The 16851-nt window shown below is 35.7% G+C and overlaps 1 protein-coding gene across 3 annotated transcripts in view; it reads left to right on the top strand.

The window, feature by feature from the left end:
* Nucleotides 1-16851, top strand: part of FGF14 (fibroblast growth factor 14) — a gene marked incomplete at its 5' end in the record, with an annotated part of 580960 nt that overhangs the window by 436451 nt on the left and 127658 nt on the right. For 2 of the 3 annotated variants that reach the window (XM_081215042.1, XM_081215043.1), the window contains one exon: nucleotides 11257-11367. The exons of the other annotated variant lie outside the window; for it this stretch is intronic. In XM_081215042.1, the coding sequence (XP_081071168.1) occupies nucleotides 11257-11367 (111 nt within the window). The remainder of the gene's footprint in view (nucleotides 1-11256; nucleotides 11368-16851) is intronic. 3 annotated transcript variants of the gene reach the window in all.

Genomic DNA, 16851 nt, shown 5'->3' with positions numbered 1-16851 from the left:
ACAAATTCTGAGAAAGGTATAACCTTCCAAGACTGAACCAGGAAGAAACAGAGAATATAAACAGACCAATCACAAGTAATGAAATTGAAACTGTGATTAAAAATCCTCCAGCAAACAAAATCCAGGACCAGATGGCTTCACAGGTGAATTCTATCAAATATTTAGATAATAGCTAACATTCATCCTTCTCAAACTCTTCCAAAAAATTGCAGAGAAGAAACTCTCCCAAACTCATTCTACGAGGCACCATCATCCTGATACCAAAAGCAGACAGAGATACTGCAAAAAAGGAAAATTACAGACCAATATAACTGATGAATATAGATGCAAAAATCCTCAACAAAATACTCGCAAACGGAATCCAACAACAAATTACAAGGATCATACACCATGATCAAGTGGAACTTATCCCAGGGATGCAAGGTTCTTCAATATACACAAATCAATCAATGTGATATGCCATATTAACAAATTGAAGAATAAAAACCATATGATCATCTCAATAGATGCAGAAAAAGCTTTTGACAAAATTCAACACCCATTTATGATAAAAACTCTCCAGAAGGTTGGCATAGAGGGAACCTACCTCAACATAACAAAAGCCATATATGACAAACCCTCAACAAACATCGCTCTCAATGGTGAATAACTGAAAGCATTTCCTCAAAGATCAGGAACAAAACAAGGATGTCCACTCTCGCCACTATTATTCAACATAGTTTTGGAAGTCCTAGGCATGGCAATCAGAGAAGAAAAAGAAATAAAAGAATACAAATTGGAAAGGAAGTAAAAGTGTCACTGTTTGCAGATGACATGATACTATACATAGAGAATCCTAAAGATTCCACCAGAAAATTACTAGAACTAATCAAGGAATTTGGTAAAGTTGCAGGATACAAAATTAATGCTCAGAAATCTCTTGCATTCCTATACACTAATGATGAAAAGTCTGAAAGTGAAATTAAGAAAACACTCCCATTTACCATTGCAACAAAAAGAATAAAATATCTAGGAATAAACCTACCTATGGAGACAAAAGACCTCTATGAAGAAAATTATGACACTGATGAAAGAAATTAAAGATGATATCAACAGATGGAGAGATATACCATGTTCTTGGATTGGAAGTATCAACATTGTGAAAATGACTATACTACCCAAAGCAACCTACAGATTCAATGCAATCCCTATCAAACTACCAATGGCATTTTTCACAGAAGTAGAACAAAAAATTTCACCATTTGTATGGAAACCCAAAAGACCCCAAATAGCCAAAGCAATCTTGAGAAAGAAAAACGGAGCTGGAGGAATCAGGCTCCCTGACTTCAGACTATACTACAAAGGTACAGTAATCAAGATAATATGGTAGTGGCACACAAAGAGAAATATAGATAAATGGAACAGGATAGAAATCTAGAGATAAAGCCATGCACCTATGGTCAACTAATCTATGACAAAGGAGGCAAGGATATACAATGGAGAAAAGACAGCCTCTTCAATAAGTGTGCTGGGAAAACTGGACAGCTACATGTAAAAGAATGAAATTAGAACACTCCCTAACACCATATGCAAAAATAAACTCCAAATGGATTAAAGACTTAACTGTAAGACCAGACACTATGAAACTCTTAGAGGAAAACACAGGAAGAGCACTCTTTGACATACATCACAGCAAGATCCTTTCTGACCCACTTCCTAAGAGTAATGGAAATAAAAACAAAAATAAACAAATGGACCTATTAAAACTTAAAAGCTTTTGCACAGCAAAGGAAACCATAAACAAGGCAACCCTCAGAATAGGAGAAGATATTTCCAAATGAATCAACGGACAAAGAATTAATCTCCAAAATATATAAACAGTTCATGCAGATCAATATTAAAAAAATGAACAACCCAATCAGAAAATGGGCAGAAGACCTAAATAGACATTTCTCCATAGAAGACATACAGATGGGCAAGAGGCACATGAAAAGCTCAACATCACTAATCATTAGAGAAATGCAAATCAGAACTACAATTAGGTATCACCTCACACCAGTTAGAATTGGCATCATCAGAAAATCTACAAACAAGAAATGCTTGCGAGGGTGTGGAGAAAAGGGAACACTCTTGCACCGTTGGTGGGAATGTAAATTGATACAGCCACTATGGAGAACAGTATGGAGGTTCCTTAAAGAACTAAAAATAGAATTACCATATGACCCAGCAATCCCACTCCTGGGCATATACCCAGAGAAAACCATATTCAAAACAACACATGCACCGCAATGTTCATTGCAGCACTATTTACAACAGCCAGGTCATGGAAGCAACCTAAATGCCCATTGACAGATGAATGAATAAAGAAGATGTTGTACATATATACAATGGAATATTAGTCATAAAAAGGGACGAAACTGGGTCATTTGTAGAGACATGGATGGACCTAGAGACTGTCATACAGAGTAAAGTTAAGTCAGAAAGAGAAAAACAAATATCGTATATTAATGCATATATGTGGAACCTAGAAAAGTGGTACAGATGAACCGGTTTGCAGGGCAGAAATTGAGACACAGAAGTAGAGAACAAATGTACGGACACCAAGGGGAGAAAGCGGTGGGGGTGGTGGTGGTGGTGGTATGAATTGGGAGATTGGGATTGACATATATACACTAATATGTATAAAATAGATAACCAATAAGAACCTGCTGTGTAAAATAAATAAATAAATAAAAATTAAAAAAAAAAAAAGAACCTGTGAGTATTTCAAGATGCTACAGTTTGCTTTCAGAATCTGTCATTCCAAAGGAGGTCTGCAGCAGTTTTTGCCATGGTGGTTTTCTTAATTAAAAATAATCCTGTAATAAGAAATAGAAAGAAGGTTGTTATTAAGTATTTAGACACTGGCTGAGTGAGCATGGAATATTCTGGCAATTTAACATATTTAGTAATATGTGCTTACTGCAACTATATTGCTAAGATTTTGAATAGTATTGGAATGGGGTGCTTTTCTAAGTGAGCTTCAAAGATAGGCTTCTTTCTGGAGCTTATAGACCCTGAATATTTGAAAAGTTCAATGCCGCACCAGGAATCCCAAGATACCTAGGTCTGCTCAAGCTCTGTCTGCTCCTTGAAGCTTAGGGTCAAATATTAAACAGGATCTTCACTGCTTGCCTTCCTGTTAATGATCTTCTCAGACATTTCCCCAGGAAGAGGCTTTACCCACTGTTGTTTTCTTAATATATTTTACCTAGAGGGAATTTTTTGGCCAAAAGAATTTTTGGAAAGTAAGTTTTAAATTTTTTGATGTTTCCCTTTCAAACCCCGCATTTATCTTTATCTCAAGTATACTCTGCTCCTCTAATTCTTAAATAAGATCCAAAATGCATTTTGCTTTTAATTCCATTTAAAGCTTATATATAGATTTTTAAAAACAAACAGAAGGTGAATTCAGTTCAATAAATATGAAGCAGCTGTTCTCTGTAAAGCATAGTGACGGTCTATTTTGAATAATGATGCAAATTATCAAAAGATTTATAATTTATTTTCAGGCAGATAGACATGTAAACCCAATAATTTAACTCATGATTAATGGGCATAAAATCATATTACAGGTTCTCTCCTTCTCCCTTCAATAGACAGCAAGCTCTCTGAGAGCAAGAACTGTACTTTTAGGCAAGATTGTATCCCTCATACCTACAGGCAAAGGATCCAGTAGGCAAAGGTGGAGAGGCTATTGTAGGCTGTAGAATCTGCAGGTAAAATTCAATAGACATGATAATGCATTGGATTGGGGTGGTGGATTCAGCAACAATTCTGAAATGGCTGAAACAAGGTTCCCAGAGGGATGGGGCTCTGGAGGTAGCATGGGGTCAGTGCCGGAAGGAAACTGAATGACGTTCTCAGAAATTAACAGAAAGATGTAGCATATTTTCACACCTTTAGTTTTATTTATCATTTTCCTTAGCGCCCTTGTCTCACCCTTTTTTTCAGCTCTTTAGAAGAGTTCCTAGGCGTGGTTTATTTTTATGATTGGACTATATGATAATTTATGACTGGATAAATTATTCACAATACTATTTTCTGCTACTAGGAGTGCCAAAATCTAATTAGCTACCACAAAAATATATATTCCAAAAATTGCTTTTTACCCTGTTAAAAAAAATATATGATTTCCCATAGCTAATAGAGGAGTGACATTTAAGAACCTACGCTGACAGAGAATGCACTTGAAGACATGGGGAGGGGGAAGGGTAAGCTGGGATGAAGTGAGAGAGTGGCATGGACATATATACACTACCAAATGTAAAATAGATAGCTAGTGGGAAGCAGCTGCATAGCACAGGGAGATCAGCTCGGTGCTGTGTGGCCACCTAGAGGGGTGGGATAGGGAGGGTGGGAGGGAGACGCAAGAGGGAGGGGATATGGGGATATATATACACGTATAGCTGATTCACTTTGTTATACAGCAGAAACTAACACACCATTGTAAGGCAATTATATTCCAATAAAAATGTTTAAAAAAAGAACCTATGCTTATAATTAGTACTGAGATTTATGTGTAAATAAACATAGTATGTGTGTATATACATTTATATATTTGCCATATAAAAATCCATGCCATATTGTATGTTTTTCAATTTAAATAATGATTTACATTATGTATACATTATTCTAAGAGTTATCCTGATTTCTCTTTTGTCAGTCTGCACATTTTATGAAATAATTTGTGACAGTGATTGATTTAAATGAACTCACTTCTGAGAAAGTGATTGTTTTAATTAAAAATGTTGGGTATTTTTTCCCCTGTACCTGAAGGCAGTTGGACTGATTTGCATTCCTTTCAGTTCTAAGTGTTGAGGCTAATATATTATGAAACATCTTTTTTTTCCTTGATATACATGTACATTAGCTTTCATTATTTCTATTTTAATTAATATCAGAGAGCACAGTTAGAGTTTCACTCAAGGAGTATCCTCAGAACATTTTTAGTAAAATGTGCAGGCACAGTAAATATAAAAGACAAAACAAAAGGAAAAGGATAATTAAGACAGGCTAAGTTTTCATATTTTCTTAAGCAGAGTAGATATTCTGAATGCATAAGTATTTTTTATTAGTTTCTGCTTTATAACAAAGTGAATCAGTCATACATATGCATAAGTATTTTAAAAGAGAATAAAGAACTCTAACAATTTTATAAGTTGGAAAATATTTTGCATTTTTTATATGGCTAACTAAAATATAGGTGTGGGACTTCAGATATTTTTATTCATCCTTCAATTATTAATTGAGAGTCCAAGTTGTAGGAGTTTGGGCTATATCGGTATTGCAAATAAGATCATTGATTTTGTAGCACTTTGTCACCAAACCTTCTTATCCCATTAGTTTAAAGAAAAATGTGAACATGCACCTCAAGATAAGTTTGTTTCACACAAGCAATATTTCCATTCTTTTATATCCTAAGGCATAATATTAATTTAGGGTGAGGTTCCATTCTTATCACAGTAGATGTATTTCAGATCGTCTTCTAAACATTTTAAAAATCTTTTGGCTGACTTCATGTGAGATTTGAATAGATTATCATTGTTTTGGTACGTACCTCCATGCTTATTTTTAACCACATAATCCATGTAGAAGATATGTCATCTTTGTTATTTTCTTCATGTTAAGCTTTTGCTTGCTTTTTTGTTTTTTTGTATCACCTTTGATCCATACTATCTCTGGGATTTTTTTTCCCCTACACTATCCTAACTTTAGTTAAACTAAATTATATAACTTATAAGCCTGCTTAACCAGGAGCACATAAATTTCAACATACTGTAAAGCATTCATTGGGAACAGTGACTGAGAGCCAGGGTCACTGGGCCAGCCCCTCAGCATTATGGGATGCCCCACCTGCCTCAGGTACTTCAAGGACCTAATGTGACATGTGACTCTGAAGACTCTGATGTCAATTCATGTTAAGTATTAGTGAAGCTTAAGTTCTTTCTCATTTTTGGAGATAATAAAATAGTAATTTCTAATACTGGGTCTGCATACACTGCAGTGCACTGTCCTACAATCCCCTTGGCCAGGAGAGGCCCTCCACTTTGGGTGCTGTTGATTTAAATTGCTGCACAGTCTGGGTCCTATCCATTCCAGCAGTTATGTGAGATTTTCTTGGTCCTTTTTTGTCAACTTTTCTCTCACAGAGTCATAAAATAATACATGTAAGTTATCTGTCCAGCACATATTAGACAGAAGTTGAGACTTGTATTGAAGTAGAGTGAGAAACTGAAGGGTTAGAGCCTTCTATTCACAGGAGATCTAGAAGATTAGTCATACCTTTGTGTGACTGCACATAACTGATGTGGTTCTTTGGTCAGTAAAGTTGTTTTGTTTTGTTTTTGCTGTGATTATTTGGTTGCATATTTTAGGCTTAGGGAGAAAAGGTTTTTTTGTTTGTTTTAATTATTTGAAAGACTAACTTTAAGCTATAAATGGCCACATTGCACAATGGCCAATTATATAAATAAGGATCACAGTAAAGGTTTTATGGACATGTGATTATGTGCAAAGAGAAAATATTAAGTGGAATTCTTGAAAAGTTGGGACAACCTGTTAATCTACAACAGTAATAAGTGTTTAGTTTACTTGCATATATGTATGCAATATTATTTGCAAGTAGGTACAAAATGCTATTTTTTTTTTTTTTTTTTTTTTTGCGGTACGCGGGCCTCTCACCGGCGTGGCCTCTCCCACCATGGAGCACAGACTCCAGACGCGCAGGCCCAGCGGCCATGGCTCACGGGCCCAGCCGCTCCATGGCATGCGGGATCCTCCTGGACTGGGTGCCCCCTGCCTCGGCAGGCGGACCCTCAACCACTGTGCCACCAGGGAAGCCCACAAAATGCTATTTTAACTAATTCTTTCTCAAAGGCATTAATAGATTTATTAAAATTTCTGCATTTGCATTATAAAATTAGCATGCCATCATGATAGGATATTTTGCAAATAATAAAATATTGAAAGATAAATATTCCAATAACCATCAAAATAGAGTTATATTTAACATTTTGGCATATCCTCCCCCATTTTCTCTATGGATAGTATTTTTTACATAGTCATGCTCGTGTTATATATACATATGTTGTTACACAAAACTTTATACCACACTGAGGATTTATTTTTAGGTTAGAAGTGCAGAAAGTACAATTACCTGATCAAAAGTTGTGGACATTTTTAAGGCTTTTCTGTGATTTCTGTCTTAGTTTTCATGTCGTTGTTCCAGTTCTCACTTTTACCTGCAATATGAAATTACTGGAAAACTACACCTTTGTCAATATTCATTCAAGAAATATATATTGCATAGATCTCATTTATCTAGACCTAGGAAATGCCATGGTGAGCAATATTGTACATTTCAGTTTTCCTTATGAAACTTAAGTCCAGGTTGGAGACAGACATCAGTGATACAAGTGCACAAATAAATGTGGAATTAAAGTTATGAATTATACAGCAGAATGTTAACGTCTGTTTAATCTCAGTGGTGGGTGCATGGATGTAGGTTGTGTTGCTTTCTCTATCTTTTAATGTATTAATAATATTTCAAAATGAAATCATTTTGATGTTTACAAAATGTTACACCTATAAAGAATGCTGCCATAAAAGCATTCCAAGGAGGAGTCTGACATCTTCTGAGGTGTCAGGCAAGTGCTCCAAAGGAAGTATTGATGGAGTCAAACTTGGGAAGAAGAAAAAGGAGTAACTAGGCAAAGACGTGTGCACGTGGGGTTGTGTGCACAGGTGCGCAGGGGAGCATCTCTAGGGAAGTGGGTGTATTTGAGGCACGTAAGGTTAAGGGGACAGGATAAAGGTGGGAGATTATGGGATCTTTGTAGGCAGCCCACAGTGACCCAAGGTTGGGCTATGTGCTGAGGATGGCGTGGGAACAGTAGAAACCAAGATTGGTCAGATAGGATGGTGCCCCACTGCTGCAGGGTGTGAGTAATTCAGCGGGTATTGGAGAGTGGCTACATATTTCCTCATCTGATGGATCGGAACAGGCATACTGCAGGTTTTAAGACCACTTAGGAGAGGCCACTAGGGGTTGAACTGCTGCTGGTGGTGAAAACAGAAAAAGGGAAAAGAGTGAAGGAGATTTTGAAGACAGCATCTGTAGGAATTGGGCAACCCATTAGGTGGAATAAAAAAGGCAAACATGGTGTTGGTCTTAGGGGGTGGACAACATCAGTGTCAAGTCAGGAGTTGACTTTTGGCTGAAGTTGGTGGAGATGGGGGAATTAAAGTGAAAATGATACTGTAGGAATTTAAATGTATACAGTATTAAATTTATAATTTTGGTGAGGGTTTTATGGGTAGAGATTTATTGGAAATGTGGCCAATGGCAAAGTAGGACAGATCTTAGAAGAGAGTTTCAAGAAATTTGGTCATTTCTAACTTTATGTTATTGCTTTATATTATAGATTCAGCTTCAAGTATGTAGGGTTAGGGGTTAGACACAGCTAGAGATAATCTTCGAGAACCTAGTTTAAAAAAGCAGATGAGTTTGTATTTTAAGTTTTTAAGATGGTTTAATTCGATTGTTCGATTTTTACACAGGCCACATAATTTAGTAGTTAAGTGGGCAGGATCATGTCAACCCCATCTTTGCACTTATTAGTCATATGTTCTTTGTCAAATTAATTCATTGTTCTGTGTCTTCACTTTCTCATCATCAAAATGGGCTTCCTATTAAGTAAGTTGAGGTGAAAATTCAGTGAGTCAATCCTGGCACCTGAGAAGAATGCGGTCGATGCTATTACAGTTTCTAAAACAAACAAACAAACAAATAATGTGAAACTATGTAAATAGAAATCAATTTGGTTTTTCTTGTCTTAAAATTAAATAAGAACTCAAAAACGCAATTTCATGTTTTACTTGTACTTTCTTATCAGACATGAGGTGTGGTGACAAATTAGGCCCTTAACCTAATGTCCTTCAGGTTCACTTCTGTTTGTCACAAATGGCAGGATTTCCTTCTCTTTTATGGCTGAATAATATTCCATTGTGTATCTACACCACATATTTTTTTTATCCATTCATCTATTGATGGACACTTAGGTTGTTTACATGCTTTGGCCACTGTGAATAATGCCTCAGTGAACATGGGGGTGCAGATATCTCTTTGAGATCCTGATTTCATTCCCTTTGCATGTATACCCAGAAGTGAGATTCCTGGATCAAATGGATCATATTTCTATTTTTCATTTTTTGAAGAACCTCCATTCTGTTTTCCACTGGGACTGCACCTATTTTACATTTCCACCAACAATGCACAAAGGTCCCCTTTTCTCTACATCCTCTCCAATGTTTGTTCTCTCTTATCTTTTTTTAATACAAAAAAACAAAAGAGAAGGGCTCTCACTGTGTGCGTGTGAAGGGACTTGCGGGGGTTATGGGTCTTCTCACTGCCTTGCCTGATGTACTTTATTCAAGTGCAGAAGATATAGTTGCTACGATATAGGATTACTAAAAATAAGTGATCCAGAACATAAAGGTTTTGCAGAAAAACTGTCTATCTCTAAAATGCTTTATATGTTTTCATGGCAACTAAGAATCCCTACCCTTGTCCGCACCTTTGTTCCCTTCCTTTTCTTTGCTACCTATTTTCAGTGACAAGCCAAAATATAATGTAGCAAAACTAGGAAAAGTCCTCAGTACTTAAAGGGTCAGTAGCCCAGCCAAGTCTTATTGGATGATGGGCAGATTAAGGCACAAGAGTAATTTTTTCCACTAATGCACATGTTAGAATTATGTGATTTTTAAAATTATATACTACAGAGTAAGGAACATACATGACACAACCCTAATAATCATGTAGAGGTTTCTTTTCAAAATCCTGCTCTTCCAAAAACACCTGTATTCTAACACGCTTGATCACATGAATGCTGTGATTTTCATATATTATTTTCCAGGTTTTCTTCAATATCATAGTATCTTTGAAGAAAATCTGTGTACCATGGGGTCATTCTTCAAGTTCAGATGTAAATAGAAACAGATGTTCACACTTTCTAATTTCTTGAGAACTAAACATAAAGCTGAGGGTATTCTGTTTTGAATAGCTTTTTATGTTTGTTTTCGCATGTGCCTTTTTTTGTGTGTTTTCAGCTGTTTGCAAGTCCATCATTTTATGATTGATTACAAGATGCTTTATTTCATCATTCTGTAATATCCTCCTGTTTTGACAGCATGATTGCATTTGCATGTGCTATTCAGGCGTTGTGGAGAGATGCCAGTTGCCATGGCGGGGATTCTGATGCCCCCCATCAAATCTAGTCATGAGATGAGGATGGCCTTTGAAAAGCCACCTGCAAATGTTTATTTTCAAAGGTACAATTGGCTCTTTGCGAAGCATCAGACCACTAGACTGGCTATCTTTTAGATGAATCATCTAATGAGAAGTCTGTTACCATCTAACTTCCCTTTTGGTTTTAATAAACTTCCACTGCCCTCAACCTCAAGCCATTTGGGCCAAGAATCAAAAGCCATATTGTATAATTTTACTGTCCTTTTTACTTATATAAGTTATATAGGATTATATTTTTAATTCATCTAATTGGTCTAGATTATGGCCAGAGAGCTTAGGTTTGTTATTGTGTCTTGCCCTGAGTTCAGAAGTTGATTTACACATTTTCCTATGGATCACACATAAGAACACAGATGTTTCTGTGCAAGTTAGGGTGACCATTTAGACATCAAGGAAACATCCTCCATATGAGGGCTTTTTCTAAGAATGTGTACCAAATGTTAGTGTGACTTTTTTTTAATACAGCTTTTTCACATTTTGGAATTCCTTGTCAAATTAAGTAAAAAGAAAAATCCATTAAGAAGCATTTAACAAGGTTTCTTAAAGCCAGAAGTTTGCAAAACTCTTGTCCTGCCATCCTGAATCATATTAGTTTAAACTATTAAGCTAGTTAGTTTAGGACTTAACTAATAACTAAACTAACAGATTAAGTAGTTTAATCTTTTAACTAACCGACCATTTAAATACACACATATCAGTTTCATAAAATGACCTATTAGCTTCAACTGACGACTGCAGTTTCTTCACCTTCCGTGATTAGCATCTTCCAGGTTTGAGAAATACAGAGGCATCTGGGAAGCATAAAATAAAAGGTGCTATGTCCATAAAATACCCTCTTACTTCTGAAAAAGAAAGAAAAGAAACAGAAAAGAAAAGAAATTCAATTGTGACACATTGTGAGGCTTATGACCACTATGTTTGCCTTTCAGATCCCCAGCTCAAGGGTATAGTGACCAGGTTATATTGCAGGCAAGGCTACTACTTGCAAATGCACCCCGATGGAGCTCTCGATGGGACCAAGGATGACAGCACTAATTCTAGTAAGTGACAACCTCAGGCCACCAGTGACACAACTGGTAGAAGATACGCTGCTACTTAAATGACTTTTAAAAATACACTTGCAAATATTGGGTTATGTTCATTCATTTTTACAAATGTTACACAATAGAATGCCATTGACAATTTTACTTGGACCACATGGATGGAAATATTCATAGAGCCACAAAAGAAACCTGTCATTTTAAGAGACGTATTAGTTAATCTTTTCAGGTTTTTTTTTCCAAACAATTGTCATATCCAGCATTATTGTTACTTTAATCTCATTATCATCAGAGTCAAGTAACTACACTAACACATTCAGGTGAAAGTTGATTACATGTTTACTTTGGAAGTTTTATCTTTATTAGGCTTGTAGCTTTTTAATGATAACTGGAAATTCAAGAGTTACAAGGATTGCTTGTTTCAAATAATAGAAATTTTATGTTTCAAATAATAAAAATATTATTTTTAAAATTCTTTGTGTTCAATAAAAGATAATATCTTTCTTTATAGAGAGAACATGAAGGCTGTGTGCTTTTAAATGCATTGTACAAATTGTTTATTTAATAAAATTGGGTCTGTGCTTTTATTTATTTATTTTAATTAAAAAGCCACCCACTTTCCCTTGTTTTAATGTCTGTCTTCATTTTACTATTACTTTATATATAACTTTTCTTTGTATTTTTATTCTGGTGCCCACCCTTCTTGTTCAATTGTGTTTTCCTTTCCCATTTTCTGTTCATATTGGCCTCTGATTCCCTTTAGTTTAGCGCATCAGTTCTAAAATAGACACACTTTTTATTGCTCAGGAGAATTAGTGAAAAGCAAAAATTGATTTTATTAGAAATACTTAATCACATATTACTAGTAGATATGAATCTTTTCATTGATTTATCATTTATCCTTCATATATAGAACATCATTCTATGGAAAGAAGGAGGCTTTGAATACATATAACCAAATTATAGATTCTTCCTGTTTTAAAGTCTAGTAATCAACTGTTGAGAAGCAGTGATTCTGCGAGCAGCTAATGATATAGACTATTTTTGCATTTGGTGTTGCTAAGTGAAATATCAATATTTTCCCAGCCATTGTGTTTATATTTTAGACTTTGGACATTGCTTCATTTTTTATTTTTCTTTCAATTTTAAATATTTTCTTTGTTTATCTACATTCTCCTCCTATTCAATGTTTAATCTTTTCCTCTCTTTGTTTATATTATGTCATGATTTTGTACTTGAAATTTTTCCCTGTCATATTTGTTCATTGATTTTTTTCACTTTATTTCCTCTTTTGATTTAGAAAAAGAGAAGGTAAAGCAATTCAGATACAGGGAAGAAAGAGAAGACATTTTTATTCATAAGACTGATGTCAAACATTGTTTACTTCTTGGGATTTTGATATTAGGTTGAACTTTTAAAATCATCAGCACTTGACCATCTTTGACCTACAAAAGATGTCAGTTTCTTCTGATTCATGTTAATACATATATATCTGCTCATTTTCCTTTCCCCACTTTTAACTCCTTACCCATTCTTTGACAAAACGCATTCTCTTTTTCTTACATCTTACAGTCATGGGGGTCATGGACTTTAGAGATTCCTAAGTTCTGATGTCTTCAGTGTCCTCTGATTTTCTTCAGCCAGAGTCTAGTAGAGCACGAGAACAAGTTTTCCATAACTATGGTTATGATAAGAGCTATGACACTCTGATTTATCAGACTAGAGGTTGATGCCATCCATTTTGACAAAAGTTTTCAAGAAAGGAAATATACTATAGCCGTATGAAAATGCTGCTTAGTTGGACTTCCTGGAAAAATAATTTCCTTCAAACAAATGGTTTATGAGTTTTTTCCCTACCTTCTCCTTTTGTTTTTATAATGCCACACAAATTGGTTATTTTTCATTATGGACTCAATATCGAGTTAAGAAGTGTCAAGTAGACACTGTCTTTTAAAAGCATATTGCTTCACAATTGAGTAAGCAGCACAATATTTCCTAAATTGTGAAAGTACAGATGTAGACATTATACACACACGTGATTATATCTGGTTATCTGCATAATATTAAACACTAGACTGGAAAGCTGAGATAGTAAAAGATACTAGACCTTCTGTTCCTGAATGTATGAGGCTTCTTTCCTCCTATTGTGTAACTGCCCCCGAGGAACAAGAATCTCTGGCTGGCTCGTGAAATCCTTTCTAATCCCCTTAGATACTGGTGAGGAACAGTTCTGGGAACCAAGCAGGAACAGGAGCCCCAGTGGACAAGCAAATCAGAACCAAATCAGAGTGACCTCACTAGAGGGATTTCGATTCCTTTGCAAAGATCTGGCTCACTGTTTCTTTTCTTACAAGTCACCATTGCATTTTATGTGCCTTTTAAGCCAGTTAGGTTAGTTTCTTTACCATTTCAACATTTGCAAAGACAAAGCAGAACAGAATAAAACAGTCTGAGATAAATGTTTCCTTCTCAAAAGGTTATAAAAATTGTATGATTGTAAAAGTCAATAAAACTTGGCAGGTTGTAGCAGCTTTATAAAAGCAATGGGAATTACTAATTAACTCTACTTTTGTGTACTATCACCATCTTAATTGAAAAACACAGGTTTCTAGGATGAATTTTAAGATATTTTCTTTTCTCTGGTTTATCACAGTAGTCTTCTACTCCTAGGGAAATGGTTAGCCCTGAAAAGTGTTCTTTAGAAATGGGGGTGAGCATCAGAGATGCTGACAGACAGACAGGTCCTCATTAGAGCACTGCCCTTTTTTCTTGAGGAAGGCTATGATGTAATAATTCACAAACACATTCAATTTTTTTATATTTCTCTGAATACAAAACAAGGATTAGTCATCTATAGATAGGAAAAATAAAGAGAAATAACCTACACGTCACCCTGATGCCATCCCAAAAGTCATCAAATGACAAAACTGAGGCTTGAATCTTCAAATATTCGTGATTTGAGCTCAATAAATAGCCCACTACTAATTATGAGATTACTTAAAACTAGGTAAAGTCAGAACCAACCTGCTTAGCTTCCTTTGTCAAAACATTTAAATGTGTTGGAAAGGAGAAAGGCCTGCAGACGAGCCTGATACTAATGTCCTCCCAGGCTTAACAGCCTGAGATCTAGAACTATCTGGGCAAGAAAATAGTTGATCATGGATCATTGGTCCTAATAGAGAGGTACTGGGATGCCCCGGGGGTTTTCCTGTGCTCTTAAACTTCTTTGTCCCCATTACCAGATACTGCAAGCAGAAGAGGACTATAGAAGTATCCATATGCAGTAACTATTGCAAGATCAAAGCCTCACACAAACCAATACCTCTCACCTTAGAGGTTCCCAGCCTGATAACTTGCTGTTTGAAAATGGCCGGTCACTCACAGTGCCCACTCCCCGAAAGGCCTTAGGGAGGTGGTTCTCACCTTGGCTGTAGGTCGGGGTCATTTGAGGAGCGTTTTTTAAAAAAAAATTTGTGATGCCCTAAACCCACTCCCAGAGACTGATTTAATTCCATTGGTCTGGAGTTGGGCATGGCCATCCTATTTTATGAATACGGCTAGTTTTAAAGTGCAGCCAGGGTTGAATGAAATTCACTATTATATGGAGACTGGAGTGTTCCACAGAATGAACAAAGTAGCATGGACATCTTCATTATTCTTACTCCCCTAGGTCTTGTGATATTGCTTTAAAATTATGTTATATACAAAAAGAGTGAAAAAACGTAATGATGTTTCATTTAATGTGGGTATCTGTGGGTTTGATTAGCGCCATGGTTCAGTCATGGTCAGCTCTGAATAGGCTCCCGCATTACGGTGGTTCTATGGATTCACTTTCAGTTTTCATCCTGTAAATTGTAATAACTATTATTATAATTATTATTCAGGTCACAACCAAAATCCTGGGGAGGGGGACAGGGTTTTTTTTAGTACAGTCATTTTAGACTATCTTCTATAATTTTACTCTTTCCCATACTATATTATTTTAGTGAGTTCATGATGCACTTACCTTCTAGGATTATTCCATCTGGCCTATATCAATTATATGGCACCTACAAATACCATTAGATATGTATGAAGGTTAGAATAATTAAGTTTGAATAGGTTAGGATAGAACAGTTTGCATGGACAGATGTACAATTATGGTTTTCAAAAAAAAACTTTTGCACATAAATCAGGAATAACCCCATGATGCCCATCCCTTCAAAATATAAGGGAGATGGGACAGTTCAGGTATTATAGAAGACAGTGAAAATGGCCAATGGCTTTCTCCCATGAAGAAGGAATACTGAGAGTTACCATGACACAAATACTCAATAAATCCACACTCACGTTTAATATTAAATAATAGAAATAAGCAAACATAAGCCTTATTCCTCCATAAGGATATCATAAGCCCCTAGAATCCAACAGAAGACGGTCCAGTATTAGTTTGCATCATGAAAGCTAATATCCACCTAACCATATATGCCCCTGAGTGTTCTTGCAGGATAATTTTCTAGGGCCATGGCCTGCCATTTTCCTTTCATCATCTGAGTAGTACAGACATCTTGAGATCTCAAGATCAGTAATATGTAATAATTGGAAGAGAGGACATAATTTTCCCCTACCCTATTCAGAGAAAACATGTGCCTTGGAATTAAATAGAACACAATTTAGAAAGTCCATTTAAAATTATGTACTGAGTAAACCTATCGATTTAAGTCAAAATTGCCCACACTTTTCAAACTATGTATCTTTTGTGGAATAAAGGTGAGAGCCTTAACCTAAGATATTTTACTTGTACATTTACTTCGACATTTTAGTGTTTTCATTGCCTCTTCTGGCCTGGTTCTATTACTTAGAATTAGACTTGAATTAAGAACATGAATGGGAGCAGATAACCTCCCATAATTAACAGTTATCTTATAAATGTGTCTCTGATAAAATCTCCAAAATCATCCAGCAGTTATCACCAAGAATGGTGCTAGAATACCCACTACGCGGTCACATGTAACCATGGCATGGAAATGCATTATTAAGGATGTTAAGACAAAAAAAAAAATCAGTGATAACATTGCTGTCTGCACAATGTGAAATATACATAAAAATACGTTTTGTCACTAAGAGAAGAAACAGAACATGGAAACATGAGTTTTTGTCTCTGAAGTGGGTAAAATTGAATACTTTTCTCTCTTTGTTTTCAACCATAGTTTTATGAAATATTAATAAAGAAAATTGTCTATGAAATTTGCATGCCATTCAGTTTGATTAGTTCTTTCTAAATTTAGCACATTGGCAGGTGCGCATCATTTCTGGGCTCTGCTGGCATATCATGTAATTTAGTTTTGGAATTACCTTCTAAACTTCTTGCCTGTCCTACATGGCAGTGATGAAGCAAACCTTCTACTTAAAAGACCAGAATAAACACTCAACTTGGGCTCTTAAAATTCTGCCCTTTCAGCATCTTCGTAGCTTATTTCTTTTGGTATCAAGTGGCGTCAGAGA

The sequence above is a fragment of the Mesoplodon bidens genome (assembly GCF_964165515.1).
Source record: "Mesoplodon bidens genome assembly, chromosome: 17".
Lineage (NCBI taxonomy): Eukaryota > Metazoa > Chordata > Mammalia > Artiodactyla > Ziphiidae > Mesoplodon > Mesoplodon bidens.
This window is presented reverse-complemented; position numbering and strand designations above follow the sequence as displayed.